This window comes from Bufo bufo, chromosome 9, assembly GCF_905171765.1.
Source record: "Bufo bufo chromosome 9, aBufBuf1.1, whole genome shotgun sequence".
Lineage (NCBI taxonomy): Eukaryota > Metazoa > Chordata > Amphibia > Anura > Bufonidae > Bufo > Bufo bufo.
Genome location: NC_053397.1, coordinates 212,044,429 through 212,068,522, shown reverse-complemented (window position 1 = coordinate 212,068,522; position 24,094 = coordinate 212,044,429). Strand labels below are relative to the sequence as shown.

The 24,094-nt window shown below is 44.2% G+C and overlaps 1 protein-coding gene across 1 annotated transcript in view; it reads left to right on the top strand.

The window, feature by feature from the left end:
• Window positions 1–24,094, top strand: part of ST6GALNAC3 (ST6 N-acetylgalactosaminide alpha-2,6-sialyltransferase 3) — a 207,170-nt gene that overhangs the window by 48,789 nt on the left and 134,287 nt on the right. The window contains exon 2 of the mRNA XM_040408822.1: window positions 16,315–16,512. Within this exon, the coding sequence (XP_040264756.1) occupies window positions 16,315–16,512 (198 nt within the window). The remainder of the gene's footprint in view (window positions 1–16,314; window positions 16,513–24,094) is intronic.

The following is a 24,094-nucleotide window of genomic DNA, read 5'->3' as shown; positions in this document are numbered from 1 at the left end:
TGACTCACAACATCCAGTAATGTCTAGCAGCAAATTGGAGCTCGCACACACGCAGCGTTACTCGCTTCACTTGCTGGAAAGGTCACCTGTGGATAGCAATTATTAACCAATGACAGGAAGGTGGAGATAAAAGCTGCGAGCACCGCAACATATTCCCAGAGATACACGAGAAAAAGTCAGCCTGTGTATATGAAGTTTTACTAGGCCAAAGCCCCCAAATAGCCGGACCTTAGTGAAAAGAGACTAATTATAGCGGGATGTGAATTTATCGTGCCCATCTGTATCCGGGAAAGCTGAGTGACAACTGCAGCGAAACCTTGCAGTCTTTTTACTAAGTGCAACATAGAAATTAAAATACAAACAGTAACAGCTAGCTTTAGTGCAATTCTTCCCTAGCACCAGCAAGGATATGGGGGCAGGTGGGATGGTTGCAATTCTGCACTTAGGTGATACTGGCCTAGTGGTTGTTGGCTGATGGGTGACTTGGCTGTAGTCCCTAACCTTAAGTAGTGCCTGTAGAGGCAGATATAGCAATTCACTCTGCTTTTCTGGAATCTTCAGGGTTTACTTAAGGGCAATTGAAGTAGTTCTCTCTGGAGAATTTGGTAACAGGAGCAAGAGTACTCCAGTCTTCTTCCTCTCCTCTTTGTCTCTAGATAGGAACTCCTCCTCCTGGCTGGAAGCAGCCCAAGAGGGGTTGGAACAGGCTGGTTAACCCTGTTCCTGCCAACTTTTAAAAACCATTTCTTGCTGGGAGCTAAGGCCAGAAGGAAACAGTAAAATGCATAATATATAACAATAAATAATAATTTGTAGCACCCCCAGATGTGGGGTACTGCATAACCAACATGGCTACCAGCACAGTTCCCTTAAAGAGCTCCTGTCACCGTTCCTGACATGCCTGTTTTGGTAACTACTTGCTTCAGGCCTAAGAGAGAAGCTCCAGAAAATCCTTCCAACTGAAGATTCATATACAGAAAGTTAAGCAGCCATATTGGGGAGGTGAGGGCTATTGTCTGTGGAGGTAACGCAAGCATTTTAGCTAATGGACTCTATAGCTTTTTGGCTAGGTGTAAAGCCCTAAGGTCCCTGGTCATACAAGAGAGACAGATTACAGTCTGTACAGTCTGTTAAAGGTCTACATCCCGCAGTGGACACTGTAGAACCACATTTTGGGAGAATATTGCACCACCAGGCTGAACTATAGTGAAATATAGTAATACATAGAGTGCATCTTGCAGTGTATACAGTTGAATTCTATATGATGCTGATGTCCAGGCTTTTGGTCGCCGGACTATTAGAATGTTTCCGTTCCTTTGCATGGTTGGCGGAGTCTGGCTCCGGTAAAGGGTTAATTGTCGCTTTCACTTTATTAGTCAGTTTTGAAATCGAGCTTGTTGCCAAGAAGGAAGAACACGCTTTCCTTCCATGTCGTGTTTTCTTACAAACACATGTGTAATCCCACAGAACGCGGCTGCTAATTGACTTGTCTTGTGCTGCAGCCATTAATAATTAGGCGCCCGTCAATGCGGCGCAGGACGGAGCGAAGCTGGATTCGGGGCTCCGCGACTGGGAGACGCGGGTTCATCTTAGGATAAGACACGTGACCGCATTAAAACTACAAAGTCCCTGGTTTCACTGACACATGCGATTTTTGTGAATAATTTGCATTTCTATTGTGCGGTTTGGGGATAATTTGGAAATGTTCAGTGACTCCGTCTGCAGCGCGGCTCAGCAGCTCGAGCCTTTTGTTCAGAAATCACATTATCGTATTTGCTTCCAGGCGAAAAGCGTACTTGCGACATTGTTTAAATTGACTCTTTTGGCACTTTTTTCTTATGAAATAATGATTTCTCGCACTCTGCATGTAAACAGCACGGAAAATTTGCACCCTATGTGGAGTTGAAGGCTGCACAGATTTTAATAAAGTAGCTGAGAGCAATATGGTTTTTCTTTTCGAAACTAAATTTCTCGGTTCTTAAAGGGGACATATCACCAAAAATGGGGTTATAGTCAGGCCCATAAATATTGGGACATCGACACAATTCTAACATTTTTGGCTCTATACACCATCACAATGGATTTGAAATGGAACGAACAAGATGTCCTTTACCTGCAGACTGTCAGCTTTAATTTGAGGGAATTTACATCCAAATCAGGTGAACGGTGCAGGAATTACAACAGTTTGCATATGTGCCTCCCACTTGTTAAGGGACCAAAAGTAATGGGACAGAATAATAATCATAAATCAAACTTTCACTTTTTAATACTTGGTTGCAAATCCTTTGCAGTCAATTACAGCCTGAAGTCTGGAACGCATAGACATCACCACACGCTGGGTTTCATCCCTGGTGATGCTCTGCCAGGCCTCTACTGCAACTGTCTTCAGTTCCTGCTTGTTCTTGGGGCATTTTCCCTTCAGTTTTGTCTTCAGCAAGTGAAATGCATGCTCAATCGGATTCAGGTCCGGGGATTGACTTGGCCATTGCATAACATTCCACTTCTTTCCCTTAAAAATCTCTTTGGTTGCCCTTGCAGTATGCTTTGGGTCATTGTCCTTCTGCACTGTGAAGCCGCATCTAATGAGTTCTGAAGCATTTGGCTGAATATGAGCAGATAATATTGCCCGAAACACTTCAGAATTCATCCTGCTGCTTTTGTCAGCAGTCACATCATCAATAAATAGAAGAGAACCAGTTTTATTGGCAGCCATACTTGCCCACGCCATGACAATACCACCACCATGCTTCACTGATGAGGTGGTATGCTTAGGATCATGAGCAGTTCCTTTCCTTCTCCATACTTTTCTCTTCCCATCACTCTGGTACAAGTTGATCTTGGTCTCATCTGTCCATAGGATGTTGTTCCAGAACTGTGAAGGCTTTTTTAGATGTTGTTTGGCAAACTGTAATCTGGCCTTCCTGTTTTTGAGGCTCACCAATGGTTTACATCTTGTGGTGAACCCTCTGTATTCACTCTGGTGAAGTCTTCTCTTGATTGCTGACTTTGACACACATACACCTACCTCCTGGAGAGTGTTCTTGATCTGGCCAACTGTTGTGAAGGGTGTTTTCTTCACCAGGGAAAGAATTCTTCGGTCATCCACCACAGTTGTTTTCCGTGGTCTTCCGGGTCTTTTGGTGTTGCTGAGCTCACCGGTGCGTTCCTTCTTTTTAAGAATGTTCCAAACAGTTGTTTTGGCCAGGCCTAATGTTTTTGCTATCTCTCTGATGGGTTTGTTGTGTTTTTCAGCCTAATGGTGGCTTGCTTCACTGATGGTGACAGCTCTTTGGATCTCATCTTGAGAGTTGACAGCAACAGATTCCAAATGCAAATAGCAGACTGGAAATGACCTCTGGACCTTTTATCTGCTCATTGTAATTGGGATAATGAGGGAATAACACACACCTGGCCATGGAACAGCTGAGAAGCCAATTGTCCCATTACTTTTGGTCCCTTAACAAGTGGGAGGCACATATGCAAACTGTTGTAATTCCTGCACCGTTCACCTGATTTGGATGTAAATACCCTCAAATTAAAGCTGACAGTCTGCAGGTAAAGCACATCTTGTTTGTTTCATTTCAAATCCATTGTGGTGGTGTATAGAGCCAAGAATGTTAGAATTGTGTTGATGTCCCAATATTTATGGACCTGACTGTATATACTGTATGACTCTGAACTAGAAGGCGTAATACATGTAATGAATGACTTCACATAGTGACAATTGTGATGGCGCAGGCAGAGGGATAGGAAAACAATTTGAAACATGCCCCTCCCATCTGTGGGCCCTATCAGCCATTTAGAAGAGCTAAAAAGGGTCACATGATCTTTCATGCAGCCCTGGCTTCTTAGGGTCCATTCACACGTCCGCAATTCTTTTCCGCATTTTGCGGAACAGAATTGCGGACCCATTAATTTCTATGGGGCCGCACGATGTGCTGCCCGGATCTGGAATTGCAGATAAGCACTTCCGGGTCCGCAATTCCGTTCCCGAAAAAAATAGAACATGTCCTAATTTTGCGGACAAGATTAGGCATTTTCTATGAAGTGCCGGCAATGTGCGGTCTGCAAAATGCGGAACGCACATTGCCGGTGTCCGTGTTTTGTGGATCCGCAAAACACACACGGACGTGTGAATGGACCCTTAGGAACAGGAAGACCCTCTTTTGTAAAGAGCTGGGCAAGTGGGACTTTCCAACAGTCCATATTTTCACTGTACTATACCGCAAATAAAAGGGCCAAGATTTACACTTCTTTTGTAATAAAATAGGACGTTCATGGGCAGAAGAGGGGCAGGGCTTATTCCAGGATTTATATCTTGATGGTCTGTCCGCAGAATAATAAACACAGTGATGTCACAGTACAGAGATATTAAACACAGTGATGTCACAGTACAGGGATAATAAACACAGTGATGTCACAGTACAGGGATAATAAACACAGTGATGTCACAGTACAGAGATAATACACACAGTGATGTCACAGCAAAGAGATAATAAAGACAGTGATGTCACAGTACAGAGATAATAAACACAGTGATGTCACAGTACAGGGATAATACACACAGTGATGTCACAGTACAGAGATAATAAACACAGTGATGTCACAGTACAGGGGTAATAAACACAGTGATGTCACAGCACAGGGATAATAAACACAGTGTTGTCACAGTACAGAGATAATAAACACAGTGATGTCACAGTACAGGGATAATAAACACAGTGATGTCACAGTACAGAGATAATAAACACAGTGATGTCACAGTACAGAGATAATAAACACAGTGATGTCACAGTACAGGGATAATAAACACAGTGATGTCACAGTACAGGGATAATAAACACAGTGATGTCACAGTACAGGGATAATAAACAGTGATGTCACAGTACAGGGATAATACACACAGTGATGTCACAGTACAGGGATAATAAACACAGTGATGTCACAGTACAGGGATAATAAACACAGTGATGTCACAGTACAGGGATAATAAACACTGTGATGTCACAGTACAGGGATAATAAACACTGTGATGTCACAGTACAGGGATAATAAACACAGTGATGTCACAGTACAGGGATAATAAACACAGTGATGTCACAGTACCGGGATAATAAACACAGTGATGTCACAGTACAGGGATAATAAACACAGTGATGTCACAGTACAGGGATAATAAACACTGTGATGTCACAGTACAGGGATAAACACAGTGATGTCACAGTACAGGGATAATAAACACAGTGATGTCACAGTACAGGGATAATAAACACAGTGATGTCACAGTACAGGGATAATAAACACAGTGATGTCACAGTAAAGGGATAATAAACACAGTGATGTCACAGTACATGGATAATAAACACTGTGATGTCACAGTAAAGGGATAAAAAACACAGTGATGTCACAGTACAGGGATAATAATCACAGTGATGTCACAGTACAGGGATAATAAACACAGTGATGTCACAGTACAGGGATAATAAACACAGTGATGTCACAGTACAGGGATAATAAATACAATGATGTCACAATACAGGGATAATAAACACAGTGATGTCACAGTACAGAGATAATAAACACAGTGATATCACAGTACAGGGATAATAAACACAGTGATGTCATAGTACAGAGATAATAAACACAGTGATATCACAGTACAGGGATAATAAACACAGTGATGTCACAGTACAGGGATAATAAACACTGTGATGTCACAGTACAGGGATAATAAACACAGTGATGTCACAGTACAGGGATAATAAACACAGTGATGTCACAGTACAGGGATAATAAACACAGTGATGTCACAGTACAGGGATAATAAACACAGTGATGTCACAGTACAGGGATAATAAACACAATTACTTTGCACTTTACGCCTTGCCTCTGCCCACTAAACAACACCCCTTTCATGCTAGTCACACCTCTTCTCGAGTCACAAAAGTGTCTAAAACACTTATTAAATTTGGTGCAAGGCATGTTTACCAAACTTCTATTCTCATTTTGGTAAATCTGCCCCAATAATGTCAAGGTATAAAGCACAAATGATGCACAATACAGGAGTAATGCAAATAGTAATGAAAATGGATAACGCAGCTGTGTTTCACTTAAAAGAGGACCTTTCACTTGGATATCCTTAATCTAATTATAACGGGGCGCTCTGATTGGATGCGCTCGCAGCCAGGGAGAAGATAACCACGCCCAGGAGAAATACAAGTCCACGCCTAGTATAACCGAGTCGCCTCCTTACGAAAAGAGACGGGGACCACACCGGACGAACGGGGGGTTCTTCAGAAAAAAAAAGTGCTAAGACATCAGTGGGGGCCACACTATAAGGTAGGATAATAATTAGATTAAGGATATCCAGGTGAAAGGTCCTTTGATGATATATGAGGGCTAGCAGACTGAAGATATTCATCTTGCATACAAAGTGCTTTATCCATCAGGGGGCGACAAAGAGCAGATGAGAAATCGCCTCCCTGATGGAACAAACTGTGCGATCTCTGCTCCCCCTGAGGCAAGATGCAGAATGACATAAAGGTACTATGAAGGAATGTCTTCTTCAGGAATATCAGCCGTATCATTGATATTAATACCATTTCTGACTGGAATTGCACTTTAAGCCTCATTGCTACGTCCTTCCCCGACTTAGCGGTGGCCACAAGTCTGTGCGCGAACAGAGACAGACTGGTTTTTAGAAGGGAACAATTTTCGTAGTTTTTCTCTGCCTTATGAAGAAGTATCTTTTTTTTTCTCTATTACACTCATTCATCGGGAACAACTGGGGACTCGTTTTTCTCACCATCTGTTCCAATGATGCCCTCCAGAACTTGTCGAACAAGGAAATCATTCTGCTCGCATTCTATTCCTGGCAAACTTTCTTTGCTTATCTCCAACCAGACACACACCGAGCGGGCGAATTTGCTGCGCACAGCGTTCGGCCTAACTCCTGCGCATTGCTTTTTACCAAGCAAGGCGTTCTGCCACTCCTACCCGACCGCGGGCAACGTCTTCCCACAGAACTGCAATGGGAAATTAGCTGACCTCGGTACTAATGAGCCTCGTTTTGGTGATTTGCATACAAATATTCATCAGTATTCCCATTTCATTTTATGTCCATAATCATAAAAGGCTGCATAAATAGTTAGTGCGGCCTATTTACAATTCATGGGATACAGAGGATTTGGCATTCGTTTTCACTCTATGGTTTCATAAACACATTCATTGGGAATAGAGCAAATTATACTTTTCTTCCAGAGCCAATCAATACGCATTAGTATTATATGCACGGGGTTAAACATTATTAGGCACAGCTTCAGGCGACCATTGCGACCTGCCTCTGTAGGAATGCAAGAATTTTTTCTTGTACATACAGTATTTTATGGTCTTTTCTCGTATTATGTAGAAAATGCACAAAAAAATCCTCCCGTAGGGCTCATGCACACGGCCGTATTGTGCCCCGCAAACAATGGGTCCGCAATACACCGGCTGTGTGCACTCCTCATCACAATGTGGAAGGTCCGGCGCGGAACCCCACGGAGGCACTACGTTGTGGTTCCGTGGGGTTCCTCTCCGTGCCTCCGCACCGCCAAAAAATAGAACATGTTCAGTTTTTTGGCGGTGCGGACGGATCATGGACCCATTCATGTTAAATGGGTCTGGATCCGTCTGCGGCAGCCGCACGGACATTGCCCGTGCATTGGGAACCACAAATTGCGGTCCGTGTGCATGAGCCCTAAGGCCTCGTTCACATTTTCTTATTTCACTGACGTGTGCTGTCCGCATTTATTTCAATGTGTCTCTCCACACATTAGTATTTTTTTACTGACTGTGGGAGACGTGCACTACTTTGGTCCGTGATGCACTACTATGGGTCCGTGAAAATCACGGACACAACACCGATGCCGTCCGTGTTACCTCAGTTTTTCACTGACCACTGTTAGGAGATTATCTGGAAATTAATTTTAAGCTGTGCACCATCCGTGGAATACCGGCGACACACGGAGGGTAAAAAATAGACACACCGACCAAACACGAATGCTTCACGGACATCTTCACGGATGTAACACAGACTGACTTTTTCACGGACATGAAATGGACATGGAAATGTGAACGAGGCCGTATTCTCCTTCTTTTCTTTACATTTGAAACTGATAGTAAAATCTACTTAGTGTCCCAGCCATGTCCCCCTCCTCCTTCTCACTGTCCTGCTTGTGGCTGGAAGACAACTGGCTGGAGCAGGAGCCTCCTCCCTTTGCTCTTTCTACTGTAGGACAAAAAGACTAAGCTCTGGCCCCTGGTTAAGCCTCGCCCTTTTATCAGTTCCCCAGTCAGAAATGGCAAAAATCAGCAGGAGATTAACCCCGTATTCTCGTCAGGATTGAGTTTAGCTTGAGCCTTTTACAAAAACAGAATCTTTTACTGGCGCTCTTCAGATTAAATTAGGGAACTTTTGGTGAACTTCATGAGGTTTTCCCATGAAGACCTCCCAATGTAAGCCAGAGCAGAGAGCTTCTGCAAAGGGAGGTTTCCACTCTGGGAGACTCAACATGACCGTATATACCATGGTCACCCATTCTGAGTGTTGCCTGCAGTTTACCCCGGCAATGACTTCTGAACACCATCAAGAGAGGACAACCCCTTTAAGGTTGCAGAATATTTTCCTTGAACCTATATTTACATTTTTGTATTTTACATTCCATCTTGATTCTCTGCAATTTTTTTCCAATTGGCAGACACTACACTGTGGCTCTGATTGTTATCACTGTAATGGGGCGGTGACTGTTAGGGGATAACGGTTATTATTATTTTGGGACTGTAGACTCACTAGTATAGGGGCCCTATGGCTGTCATATTTATGGGGCACTGTGGCTGTCATAGTTATGAGGGGTTGTGGCTGTCATAGTTTTGGGGCACTGAGGCTGTCATAGTTATGGGGCACTGTGTCTGTCATAGTTATGGGGAACTGTGTCTGTAAAAAGTATGGTGCACTGTGGCTGTCATAGTTATGGGGCACTGTGGCTGTCATAGTTATGGGGCACTGTGTCTGTCATAGTTATGGGGTACTGTGTCTGTCATAATTATGGGGCACTGTGTCTGTCATAGTTATGGGGCACTGTGGCTGTCATAGTTATGGGGCACTGTGGCTGTCATAGTTATGGGGCACTGTGGCTGTCATAGTTATGGGGCACTGTGGCTGTCATAGTTATGGGGCACTGTGGCTGTCATAGTTATGGGGCACTGTGGCTGTCATAGTTATGGGGCACTGTGGCTGTCATAATTATGGGGCACTGTGTCTGTCATAGTTATGAGGGGTTGTGGCTGTCATAGTTTTGGGGCACTGAGGCTGTCATAGTTATGGGGCACTGTGTCTGTCATAGTTATGGGGAACTGTGTCTGTAAAAAGTATGGTGCACTGTGGCTGTCATAGTTATGGGGCACTGTGGCTGTCATAGTTATGGGGCACTGTGTCTGTCATAGTTATGGGGTACTGTGTCTGTCATAGTTATGGGGCACTGTGTCTGTCATAATTATGGGGCACTGTGTCTGTCATAGTTATGGGGCACTGTGGCTGTCATAGTTATGGGACACTGTGGCTGTCATAGTTATGGGGCACTGTGGCTGTCATAGTTATGGTGCACTGTGGCTGTCATAGTTATGGGGCACTGTGGCTGTCATAGTTATGGGGCGCTGTGTCTGTCATAATTATGGAGCACTGTGGCTGTCATAGTTATGGGGCACTGTGGCTGTCATAGTTATGGGGCACTGTGGCTGTCATAGTTATGGGGCACTGTGTCTGTCATAGTTATGGGGCGCTGTGTCTGTCATAATTATGGGGCACTGTGTCTGTCATAGTTATGAGGGGTTGTGGCTGTCATAGTTTTGGGGCACTGAGGCTGTCATAGTTATGGGGCACTGTGTCTGTCATAGTTATGGGGAACTGTGTCTGTAAAAAGTATGGTGCACTGTGGCTGTCATAGTTATGGGGCACTGTGGCTGTCATAGTTATGGGGCACTGTGTCTGTCATAGTTATGGGGTACTGTGTCTGTCATAGTTATGGGGCACTGTGTCTGTCATAATTATGGGGCACTGTGTCTGTCATAGTTATGGGGCACTGTGGCTGTCATAGTTATGGGACACTGTGGCTGTCATAGTTATGGGACACTGTGGCTGTCATAGTTATGGTGCACTGTGGCTGTCATAGTTATGGGGCACTGTGGCTGTCATAGTTATGGGGCACTGTGTCTGTCATAGTTATGGGGCGCTGTGTCTGTCATAATTATGGGGCACTGTGTCTGTCATAGTTATGAGGGGTTGTGGCTGTCATAGTTTTGGGGCACTGAGGCTGTCATAGTTATGGGGCACTGTGTCTGTCATAGTTATGGGGAACTGTGTCTGTAAAAAGTATGGTGCACTGTGGCTGTCATAGTTATGGGGCACTGTGGCTGTCATAGTTATGGGGCACTGTGTCTTTCATAGTTATGGGGCACTGTGTCTTTCATAGTTATGGGGCACTGTGTCTTTCATAGTTATGGGGCACTGTGTCTTTCATAGTTATGGGGCACTGTGTCTGTCATAATTATGGGGCACTGTGTCTGTCATAGTTATGAGGGGTTGTGGCTGTCATAGTTTTGGGGCACTGTGGCTGTCATAGTTATGGTGCACTGTGTCTGTCATAGTTATGGGGAACTGTGTCTATATAAAGTATGGTGCACTGTGGCTGTCATAGTTATGGGCAATTGTGGCTGTCATAGTTATGGGGCACTGAGGCTGTCATAGTTATGGGGAACTGTGCTTGTCATGGTTATGGGGCACTGAGGCTGTCATAGTTATGGTGCACTGTGGCTGTCATAGTTATGGTGCACTGTGGCTGTCATAGTTATGGGGCACTGTGGCTGTCATAGTTATGGGGCACTGAGACTCATAGTTATGGTGCACTGTGTCTGTCATAGTTATGGGGCACTGTGTCTGTCATAGTTATGGGGCACTGTGGCTGTAACAGATATGTTGTACTGTGGCTGTCATAGTTATGGGGCACTGTGGCTGTCATAGTTATGGGGCACTGTGGCTGTAACAGATATGTTGTACTGAGACTGTCATAGTTACGGGGTATTGTGGCTGTCACAGCTATGGGGCACTGTGGCTGTCATAGTTATGGTGCACTGTGTCTGTCATAGTTATGGTGCACTGTGTCTGTCATAGTTATGGTGCACTGTGTCTGTCATAGTTATGGGGCACTGTCGCTGTCATAGTTTTGGGGCACTGTGGCTGTAACAGATATGTTGTACTGTGGCTGTCATAGTTATGGGGCACTGTGGCTGTCATAGTTATGGGGCACTGTGGCTGTAACAGATATGTTGTACTGAGACTGTCATAGTTACGGGGTATTGTGGCTGTCACAGCTATGGGGCACTGTGGCTGTCATAGTTATGGTGCACTGTGTCTGTCATAGTTATGGTGCACTGTGTCTGTCATAGTTATGGGGCACTGTCGCTGTCATAGTTTTGGGGCACTGTGGCTGTAACAGATATGTTGTACTGTGGCTGTCATAGTTATGGGGTATTGTGGCTGACCTCATTGCTATAGAACACTGAACAGTCTCTGTTATCAGGTTACAGTGGCTGCCATAGTTATAAGGTTACTATGACTGTTATGGAGTACTGTGGCTGTCACAGTTATGGGGACACTATGACTGTCAATGTTATTGGTACAGTGGCTCTAATTATTGTATGGTACTGTGACTATCACTGTTATGGGGGCACTGTGACTATCACTCTTAGGAGGTCCATTATAGCTGTTGGAGCCTTTCAAAGTGGGATCATTGTCGTTAGTGGCTATTATGTCAGGGTCGGATAAATCCCAGGAGCCAGGTAGGTGTCCATGATAATTCCGACTCCTGTCCAACCTTATGTTATTCTGAAACCTCTCACTATGGGGGTGGAGCGGGTGGTATAGTTATGGAGGCACTGTCCAGGATAGATTGGGGGATTAGGTAATTATCAATTCATTTGCATTGTAATGAGTTTGGCAATTGTACAACAGATGGAGAATTTTTCATCCCGATATGATAAGGGTCTTTTCCATAGAAACCTGTTTTGTCCAGAAATATTTACTAGCGCTATAAATGTCCATGAGGCAGGAATCAATCATGTCGGCTCAGTCTATTGACTGAAGTCTCTGGAGTTCTTGGCTTTATACTTGAGATTCTACAGTAGGAAACAGTAACTCATCGTCGTCTGGAAATGATGGTGTAATACGGTGATTTAGCGGCTTCTGCTTTATAGGTCACCGCGCACCTCTGTCTTCTGCTGCTGTGCCTTTCTTTATAATAATCCTCTGGTTATATAATATTTCTCGATTCCACATTCTGTATCAGGAATGCCATTGTTAAAGGGGTTGTACAAGATTAGAAAAACATGGCTGCTTTCTTCCAAACAAAAAAAAGACAAGGTTAGTCAGCGCATCCTGTAAAATGAAGTCAACGCCGCCGAGGCTGAAACTACAAGCAAACGCAATGCAAAAGCACTCTATAAACATGGAATATATAAACTATATTTTTTACTATGATCACTATATAAAATGAATATGAGTTACTTAGCAAACTACAGTATATTTTGATCAAAATTATTTCTGCCCATCCACCACGGCAAGGTGACCCCTTACTGGATGGGATCCTACTTGATGATACCTCTCTGTGCCATCTGGCTTCTTAGTTCATGTACTGTGTCTGCTCCATATGTAACTTCTCTCTGGGCCAGCAGGTCTCTGAATTCAGGAAGAGCATACTACAGCTATATACACTGCACTGATTAAAAACCAGCCAGTGGAAAGGATGGGTTAGTTAGGAGTGCCCGACCAAAATGGAGACAACCACACCTCCATATGCATACTGCAAAGAGAAAAGGGATAGGTATGCAGCACTTGCTGCAAAATGAAGTCAATGTGCAGGTGTATGTCGCCATGTCTTAAAGGGGTTATCTAAGATGCGGCCACGATCCCATGCGGCTGCCATTTCCGTACATTTGGCATGTGATCCCAGCCTACGACCTGCAGCGCATGTGTGATTTTGAATCTCCCACTAGCGCTTTAGTGAGAGATTCAGACTCACGCTTGCACTGCTGGTTGGTGTAATCCAAGGCTGGGATCATGTGGCAAATATACGGCATGTGATCCTGGAGGTGGCAACTGCACGGGATCGCGGCCGCATCTCGGACAGCCCTTTTAAACTACAAAACTACGAGCAAGCACAGTACAACAGCACTCTCCATCCTGTCTTCCAACCGTGACCTGATGACCCTGGTCTTCTTCAAGTCTATGCGTCCCCGCTATCCTGTGCTGAAAAGACTTACTTTCATCCAGTTCAGCCTATTATCCTGCGATATTGATCCAGATTAAAGGTCCTTTTACATAGGCTGAGGATCGGGACCATTATGGGGGACCAACATACATATAAATGACAGCGATCATTCATCCCCGATCATTGCTGGATGTAAACGTAGCTAACTAGCAGGCAATGATTGGGAACATGTGTTCATATGAACGTCTGTTCCCAATCATAGTCAGTTAGCTGCATTTCCTTTCAGTAATGGTCGGTGCTGTATCGGGATGAATGATCGTTACTACGATCATTCGTTCCCTTGTTTGTCAGCAGCACAGGGCTAAATGATGCTGACGAACAAGTATTGGTAATAGGAAGCAGGTTGGGTGATCGGAGGCCCCTATACAGGAGGCAATTATTGGGAACAGGCGTTTGTAGGGATGTTTGCTCCTGATAATTGCCCCGATCTTTGGCATGTGTAAAAGGGCCTTAAATCCTTGGATCAACCTCTACCGAACCCAGTAATGTAGTAACTATAACTTGTAATATTATAACCCGCAATGAACAAGATTCAGGCCCATTTTTGTGAATTCACCATGACAACAACAGCAATAATAAGATAATAACGGAGAACCCAGAGACGAGCCATTTACCGTCTGCAGTTTTAGGCCATTTTTCCTTTAAGCGTTTTCTTTGTGACTTCACAGTAATCAGCGGTAATGGAAGAGTAATCATAAATGATCAGAGACATGTAAGGAGAATGCAGACATCAGAGAGGAAGGGGGCAATGGCGGGAGGAAAGGGAGCAGTCAACCCCGGGTAGTTCTGGGAGAGAAGAACGCTATTACAGGTAATTTCTCTTATATTACACGAAAAAAGCTTTTAATATAATTGTGTAGAACTTTTTTTTTTTTTTTTTCCCTGACAGATATTTCTTAAGAATAGAAAATGGGTCCAGAGGATTAAAGGGCATCTGTCAGCAGTTTTGTCCCTATGACACTGGCTGACCTGTTACATGTGCGCTTGGCAGCTGAAGACGTCTGTGTTGGTCCCATGTTCATATGTGCCCGCATTGCTGAGAAAAATTATGTTTTACTGTATGCAAATGAGCCTCTAGGAGCAACGGGGGCGTTACCATTACACCTAGAGGCTCTGCTCCCTGCAACTGCCGCACCCTCCCCACTTTGATTGACAGGACCAGACTTTGTAAATGTCATCATGCTTGCCTGATCCTGTCAATAAAAGTGCAGAGGGTTGCAGAGAGAGCAGAGCCTCTAGGTGTAACGGTAACGCCTCCTAGCGGCTCATTTGCATATAAATTAAAGCATTTTTCTGAGTAATGCGGGCACATATGAACATGGAACCAACACAGATGCCTTCAGCTGCCAAGTGCACATGTAACAGGTCAGCCAGTGTCAGGTACAGAACTGCTGACAGATGCCCTTTAATATAGTGTTCGAGCACAAGTTTGGCCATTTGAGGTAGAGTAACTGCCAGTAGTAATGAATTATAACAGTGGGTATCATACTGGGCAGACTCTACAGCAATGCACTGACATTGAAGAGGACCTGTCACCTCGCCGGACGTGTCGATTTAGTAAATACCAGCGCTATTCATGAAATAACAATTCTGGATCAAATTTTCTCACGACTCTCCGTTGTGCCGATCCTCAATTATCCCTCCCGAATATATTTGGATAAATTGACAAGTGAGCGTTACCATTTTCCCTGTAAAAGGGGTGTGCCCTTACACAGTCTGAAGCTGTCAGCCCTGATTGGACAGTGTCAGTCTGTGCAGGAACACCCCCCCCAACTGGTAACTCCAAGTTATTGGTTTTTCCCTTAAAAAATTTCTAGGAGGAATAACAAAAGGTGATGGTTTCACAAGCCGTCACTTTTTTTGGTGAGAAAACCAGAAATTTGTTTTTTTTTTTGCTAAGTGCTGACAAGATCCCCCGTGGTCTGATCTGATCAACTATATTTTAAAGTGGCACTTTTTTATCGAAGAGTTTGACTAGCTTGGACAATTAAAAAAAATCCTATTAGTCCTCTTTGGAGGACCTAAGGTGGCCCATTGGTTTGCAGTTCCACATTTCTCCTGTGGCGGTGCTGCAGGGGAATTGAACACTTGTTCCCCTGCTGAACACAGCCGATCAGTGAGGTCTCAGCAGCAGATCTTATATGATCAGCTTATTTTTGTGGGTTCTTTCTAACAAAAAGTCCTTGTAAAAAAAAATGCCCCCTATCCCAAGACTCCCAGGTTTCTGCATACATCATGGAGGATGTAGCCAGTATTTGGAATTGGATATTCTTCTTTTTTTCCAAAAACTTGCAGACTTCCATCACATGTTGCATATGTTTTGCCTTTATTACTCGATGTTATCAGCCATTTCAGACTGGGAAGAGACTACGTGTAATGTGTAACATGTGACTGGTATGAGCAGCCAAGTTTAAAGCCCCTATAAAGGGGTTATGCCATGATAGATGTAAAAAAAAAAAATCAGACATCATATAGTACAGGACAATTCCTTTCTAACAAAGCTAGAACCAGCCCTGCACCTCACATGGATCCAGAGATCTCCACATTCATTGCTCTACTGCTAGTTTTATTTTAGGCTGGCATTCTCCTGAGAGTCTCATTTCTGACTTCTTCCCCTGTAATTGCCACAGCTTCTAAAAGAAGATATAGGTGGTGACAGTTGAAGATTAAAACTGAGGGTGTACGACCACCTCAGTGAGGCGGACAAGAAATAAAGAAAAAAAGAAACAGCAGGTGGCGCTAAACAGATACATTTTATTGAATTGTTCACTGGCTATGCAAATTTTTTAATTACATGCAATTACAAAAGATTGTAGAATCTTTTGTAGAATGTAGAATATTTTTTGTGGCACGGCCCCTTTAAGAGTTTATGCAAAAGAATAATTTCTTGGTGATATATATTATACATATGGACTAACATCTGGACTAACGTTTCTCTCTCCTGTTGTTTCAGAGGATCCCCGTGCTCGCTGTCAGCACCGTTTCCGTGTTTCTCTTCCTGGTCGTCCTCCGTCTCATCAATGAAGTCAGTTTCCTGAAGCTGCTTTCCTGTTTTGGGCAGACAAGCGCCCAGTGCGCCCCTGCTCCGGTCAGCTGGCGGCATCGCTCTCTCACCTATCATGACGGCTACATTAACATTAAGACGCATGAGGTAACAAATGATTTCTACAAACTGTTATCATCTGTGACTTTGATACGATTCGTCTTTTACCAAGGCGGCCATTTTTTCCTTTATTTGGTTGAATTGATTTGGTTGATCTGGATTGAATTGTATTGCACCGATAAGGTGGGTTTCACCAAGGTGATATTCATAGTTCTGGGGATCAGAATATAATCACTGCAGTTTAGCCTCCAGATCTCCAATACCCAGTGAATGAGTAGGATATTCACTTTCCATATAATTTTGACTGCTTGCAGCCACCACTAGGAGGAGCTCACTAACAGCAGATGTACACATCTCTACTTGTAAGCAAGCTCCCTCTAGTGGTAGTTACATGCAGCCATGATTTCAACAAGCAGCTTTCAGCCGACCATGGGATATGTAGTTGAATCCACCCAGCTTTGCATTTTCAGTGGCTCTCTTCTCTGGCCAGTAGAAGGGGCCCCCGTGCAAGAGACCGTTATAGTGTCCATATATCCTAATAGGATATATGTACAATGGCGTACTCACCATGGAGGACGACCATAAGAATACTGTTGGGTCTGCAGTGAGGAGGGGCCTGATGCTGAACTTCTCCTGTTCCCAACATAAAGCCATAGCATTTTCCGGCAGTCCTCACTAGGGCAAAGAGATTGTACAGCTTCCATTGAGTTAAATGGTAACTGTATAGATTTCCATGCACTGAGCTCCTTCTAGTGGTGGCTGCAGGCAGCCAATTTTATAATGTAATATGGGTGGAGAAGCAGATGAATTAGAGCGATGTTTATGAAAGTGATCAAAGTACTTATGACAGTTCTCTGGTGCACGACACTGAGAAATATGGTGATCAGAATGAGCGTCATATTTATTCCACTTTTTAATTATTATTAAAGACAGAAAATTGTGCAAATTGCAGCACAAACCTACTCCTGCTCATAGCGCAATTCGGTGGATCAGTTGGACATGGACATGAATTCTGCATATCCTCTGTGTATTAAGATGGATAGGTTTGGAATCAGCAATCTGGCACTAGCTCACCAGTTTTGGCACATTAACATGGTTGAGCCGGTCTCTTGGCATTCAGCGGGTTTATCCTGCCTGGGGCGGAAGGTGGGGGGTATACTGTGTAATACTGTCCGCATTAGTCCATCCTTTGTAGGACGACTATCACTGTAACTGCAGACCGACTCTTCCGGGATGATTGAATGCCACCCTAAAGTGCAGTGTTGTGGCCCCGAGAGAGTTTGTCACTCCCCCCCCCCCTCCCCAGTGTCTGCAACAGAGGATTCAGGAAAACAAAAAACCTTATAGTGAAACTACCGCCATCCTCATCCTGCACGTGGCCTGTGCTCACTACTAACATGCTGACTTTGCGCTTCTCCTGCTGCCAAATAGTATGATGTAGTGAGATGGGCAGCTGAAGTGGTGGTTCAGAAAGTGCCATCTGTGTATTAGGGATTTTGTACTTCTTGCCAAAAAATTCTATACGTTCTTGGTTGGGAACCTCATAGAAAGCAAAAGATCCCAGAAATCGCTGTGTAGACAGTTATAGATAGATAGATACGGTAGATATGAGATAGATAGATAGATAGATAGATAGAGAATAGATAGATAGATAGATAGATAGATAGATACTGTAGATAGATAATAGATAGATAATAAGATAGAGAATATATAGATAATAGATACATAGAGATAGATAGATAAGATAGTGGATAGATATGAGATAGATAGATAATAAGATAGAGAATAGATAGATAGATAAGAGATAGATACTGTATATAGATAGATAATAGATATGAGATAGATAGATAGATAATAAGGTAGTGGATAGATAGATATTAGATAGATACTGTAGATAGATAATAGATAGATATAAGATAGATAGATAGATAGATAGATAGATATAAGATAGATAGATACTGTAAATAGATAGAAGACAGATAGAAAGAAAGATACCTAAATATGAGATAGATATAGATAGGTGATAGGTAGATACTTTATAGATCACAAACACTGAGATAGGAGCATAGACAGAGGTAGGTAGTAGATTGATGTATAAGACAGAGGTAGGTAGTAGATTAATGTATAAGACAGAGGTAGGTAGTAGATTGATGTATAAGACAGAGGTAGGTAGTAGATTGATGTATAAGACAGAGGTAGGTAGTAGATTGATGTATAAGATAGAGGTAGGTAGTAGATTGATGTATAAGATAGAGGTAGGTAGTAGATTGATGTATAAGATAGAGGTAGGTAGTAGATTGATGTATAAGATAGAGGTAGGTAGTAGATTGATGTATAAGACAGAGGTAGGTAGTAGATTGATGTATAAGACAGAGGTAGGTAGTAGATTGATGTATAAGATAGAGGTAGGTAGTAGATTGATGTATAAGACAGAGGTAGGTAGTAGATTGATGTATAAGATAGAGGTAGGTAGTAGATTGATGTATAAGACAGAGGTAGGTAGTAGATTGATGTATAAGACAGAGGTAGGTAGTAGATTGATGTATAAGACAGAGGTAGGTAGTAGATTGATGTATAAGACAGAGGTAGGTAGATAACGGATCGGTGTTAGATCAGAGTCGGCTCCTCCTGGTCTCGCCGCGGCCTCCGTTCTTCGTACAGGACTCTTCTTACTTCTAGAACTGCAGAAATGAAAGGAAACAATCGCTCATTTCCATTCGGATCTCCTAATCTGTCAGCGAAATCTGCACAACATCTCTGCCGCCTGTTTCCGAGACGAGTAATAATGGAGGCCTCTGGTCCTGCTGCTGCTGCTCGGCTCTTCAGCTCTGATTATGGATTCATAGCACAGCGTGACGGTTATTAAAATCCCGTATGTGAGAGGCCCGCACAACACAAAGAGATATGAATTGGCATTCTGCAGAGATAATGCTATCTAATGGGCAGCCGGCGCTCATCCCCCGAGCTGCGAGATCTGAGGCGGCCGGAGATCTGTATTCTGCTGGAGCAGGGATGACCACTGCATCCCCCCCTCCCCCCCCCCGACCTCATAGTAATTAATGGCTCATTATTTCTCCAGGGGGGAAAAAGCCCTAAATCCAGAATTATCGCTGGTGACCATCGGCTTGACCTATGGAACTGTCTGAAGAGCCTTTTGCTGCTCTCTTAGGCTACATTCACACGACCGTAGTGTTTTGCGGATCCGTGTGCATTCTGAAATTTGCGGACTGCACTTGGCCTTTGTTGCGCACGGTGTGCTGTCCGTATCTTTTGCAGCCCCATTGAAATGAAAGGGTCCGCACCCATTTGTCAAAATTGCGGAACAGTTGCAGACTTATTCATACGGTCGTGTAAATGAGCCCTTAGGCCTCTTTCACACGAACGTGTGCGCTCCATGGCCGTATGGCGGACCACATTTGCGGATCCGCAATACACGGGCACCGTTCCGCGGGCATTCCGCATCACGGATGCGGACCCATTCACTTGAACGGGTCCGCAAATCTGGAGATGCGGAATGGTGCGGAACGGAAACACGGAAGCATTACGGAGTGCTTCCGTGCGGTTTCGTCCCGTACTTCCGTTCCGCAAAAAAAGATACAACATGTCCTATCATTTTGTGGAACGGGCGCATCGCGGACCTAGCTGCGGCTGCCCCACGTTTGGTGTTCATGCATTGCGACCCGCAATTTGCACAGCCACGGGGCGCACACGTTGGTGTGCAAGAGGCCTTAGGAGAAGGTTCCTGTACACATAGAAGATAGTATGGGGATATGGGGTCCCCCCCCCCAGACGACTATGATGTCCGCGTACTCCCCCGTTTTCGAAGCAGACGACCCCTCCGGTTGCGGGTTTTCTATGGCGGTAGGTGGTCACATTGTACTTAGATGACGCAGCGGTGCTGTAACCACACGGGAAACAATGGTTGTTGGAATGAGCAAATATATTGTAATATATGGTAATAAATATCTTTCTGCAAATCAAACAGAATTCAATCAAATGAACCTCTGCCCCCCCTCCCCCCCCTCCAGAGATACGAAGCTCTGAGTGTGATCTGACGCCATCGTTGTCGCCAAATCCCCGCTCGTCGTTCCTGCCGGAGTCATCACTTGTAAGGGCCGAGATATGAAATATTAAAGACTCTCTGAAATTCAATAATACAAAAATCTGAATCAGAAAGGAAAAGTAGCATTAACCCTTTGTTGGTCGATACCATGTGACCTATGCATGCCACTGAAGAATATGGGATGTAGCAGAGCCAAAGTTGTTGTTGTCGTTTCGCCATGGTAACTGTCCGAGACAAGATAAAGCGGCTTCATTTAGAAGGAAAAGCGGTGATCATACCTGTATCGCAAATGACAAATTCTTCTCCACTACATCGGGATATTAGAGCGCAGGAAGGCTGGATGGGGGCAGATTCATGAGGACGAGCGCATCAGGCGCCAGTCTTAGTCAAACGGCCTACTTTTTAATAATTAATTGAAAGCTTTACCTTTTAGACGAGCACATTATCTTATACTCATAGATTGTAAGCTCTTGCGAGCAGGGCGCTAATTCCTCTTGCTCTTTCTGACTGTTTGTACATGGACCCCTGAACTGTAAAGCGCTGCGGAATAGGTTAGCGCTATAGAAATAAAGATTATTATTATATTACTCCATTCACATCCAAAGCTGCGTGGAGAGTTCTAGTGGTCTCTACTTAGCTCTATTTGCTCACTGTGTGTATATGGAGCATGCTCGGGATATAGGAGACGCATTAGGCAGCTCTGGATTACTGTGTGACTTATAAATAATGTACTATATCAATATAATAATGGACGCCGTACCTTTAATGCCGACGCTGCTTACTTACTGAGCGTTCCCTCTTTGCGAGTCGTTTCCAGAACTTAACTGGAATGTGTATAGATAAATAAGTATTACCGCCGATTTTATGTCTCGGATGTAGCGCCTGCTGGATCGGAGCGTTTGACCTTTAGCTGAGCTTCAATACAAGGAGAGAAGACAAGACGGCCGTCTAGGAGAGGAGCTCCGGAAATAAAGAACCAGACGGAATGAAAGCCGGAGAAAAGATCCCAATCTTATAGAGGAGACGCGGTATATGCTGAACGCATCTCAGGGAATACGGACTCGTGTGTGTTTTAGCCTTATATTACACTCAGGGGCGTAGCTATGGGGGAGGGGGCAGAGATAGCAGTTGCTACTGGGCCGAGGAGCCTGAGGGGCCCAAAAGACCCTTGTCTTACATAAGAAGACACCGGTATTATAGAAAGTGCATGCTGGTCAAGTTACACCTCTGGCTGGAGGGAAGGGGTTAGGTCAAGAATTTGGCGGGCGTGTCAATTTTTGTGACCATGGTGATGGATCATGTGATGGACCATGTGATGAGCGCAGTGACATCACCAAAGGTTCTTTTCTCCCAGCTCATCAAAGAAGAAGAAAACAGAAGAGATGACGGCTGCGCGAACAAGTGGATAAGGTGTTTAATTATTTTTTTATTTTTTTTAACCCCTCCAGCCCTATTGTACTAAGCATTCTGTATTAAGAATGCTATTATTTTCCCTTTTAACCATGTTATAAGGGAAAATAATAAAATCTACACAACACCGATCCCAAGCCCGGACTGTGAAGAAGTCCGGGTTTGGGTTTGGGTACCGATTTTTCTCACGCGCGTGCAAAACGCATTAAAACGCTTTGCACTCGTTCAAAAACGCCCATGTGAAAGAGGCCTTAGTTTTTCATTACCATTTTGCATCCACGTGTGCATCCGTTTTCTGCCCATCCAACAGCCGTTTTGCATCCATTTTGCAACCAAACGTTAAAAATGGCCATTGAAAACAGATGAATTTCATTGGCTTTTTCCCACCGCGTACATAATGCCTCCCATAGTGCACCTTGGCCATGAAATGGCCAAAAATAGGACATGTTCTATTTTTTCTCGGCCACTATTCTTGTCAATTGGTTCTGAAAATGGCCGTCAGATAGCCTTTGTGTGAATGTGGCCTTAAAGGGCATTTCCATGTTTATGTAGAGACAACTGGACGTAGCTTTAGGGGAAATTCAAATGCAAAAAATGTTTCTGGGATCCTGCTTGGAGACGTATTTTGATGCAGTGTTGCCGCAGATGGGTCGCAAAGGGGGAAATTTGAAGTGGAAATCCGCAACATAAATTAACATGCTGTGGATCTAAAATCTGCACCCAGGGGCGGACTGGGAACATAATGTGGCCCTGGGAAAAATACTAAAAGTGGCCCCATTTTGTAGTTTGGTCCAAATTGATGTAAGGCATGGTCAGCAATACCATATTGTGGCACATTATACCACCCCAACAGAGCCAAATACCCCAGTAAGTCATAAAATACTGCCAGCAGCACAAAATACACCCCCAAAAACATCCACTGGCCGGCCGTGAGGAGGTCGCAGGCGCCCCCTGGGCATTGGCCCACCGTGAATTTCCTGTAAGGTCTGTGGCCAATCCTCCCCCGTCTGCACCACCGGTCAAGTTACGTGCACCTTCTGTTGCAGAAATTTCTCACAGCGTGTAATTTTTTAAAAATCTCATCCACTTTGCTGCTACTGTAAGTGATGTAGATATTTAGATCCACCACATGTGGATGTTGCCTCAAGTTTTGTCCGTGTTCCTTTTTAGATCGAGTGACATTACCGCCGTGGGCAGCACGGACAGCAGCTAGACGGCCTGGTAGGTTGTCACAGGTATCTGAAGCCATGCTGACTGCAGGGAATCCGTAGAGCGAACACAATGATCGAGGTAGTCCCACAGATGCTCCATTGGGTTCAAATTTGAGGAATTGGGGGCCAGGGTAGTAATTGGAAGTCTTGGTCATGCTTTTCTAACCAATGTTGGACATTTCTAGCCGTGTGACATGTCGCATTGTCTTTCTGGAAGATCCTATCTGCTCCAGGGAAGACAGTCGGCATGTATGGGTGTATGTGACCTGGAGGGATGGATTCATACCCAAATAGGTAGAGAGAGTGCCTTCCACATGGATGAGTGGCCCAGAGAATGCCACAAAAACTTTCCCTGGACCATAACGCTGCCACCACCAGCTTGTGTTCTTCCAAGAATGATTGCAGGGTCTTCTTCTCTGAGGTTTCTCGCCTGACACACCAACGTCCATCCGTCCCATGAAGCGGAAAACATAACTCTTTGGAGAAGACAACCCTTTACCAATCAGTGGAGGTCCAATTCCAATACTGCTGTGAAAATTTAAGCCTTTTCTGCCGATGCAACTTTGATAGCAGAAGTGCAATGACCATCTGTCTGCTTCAGAGCCCCGTATGAAGTAGGGGTCACGGTTGTGTTAGACACACGTCTGGTGGTCCCAGGGTGGTTTTGGAGGTGAGCTGCTCCACTGTAGTGTGTCGTCCGCACTCGCTCACCTTCATAGTCGACATTCACCTCTCACCATCCATAGAATGAGGTGCTTCACAGTTTCGACTACGTCTTTTCACAATGGAGCCTTTAGTCCAAGACAGCAGCACTTCTACAAAAGGGCCCAGATCTGAACGTTCAGCTGTTTATTGGAGAAGGCACATCACTCCCAAAAACTGAATCCAGATAAAGCTGCAGCTTTATGAAAGTCTCTGGTGATAGAGCAGAAACGTTGCAAAGACA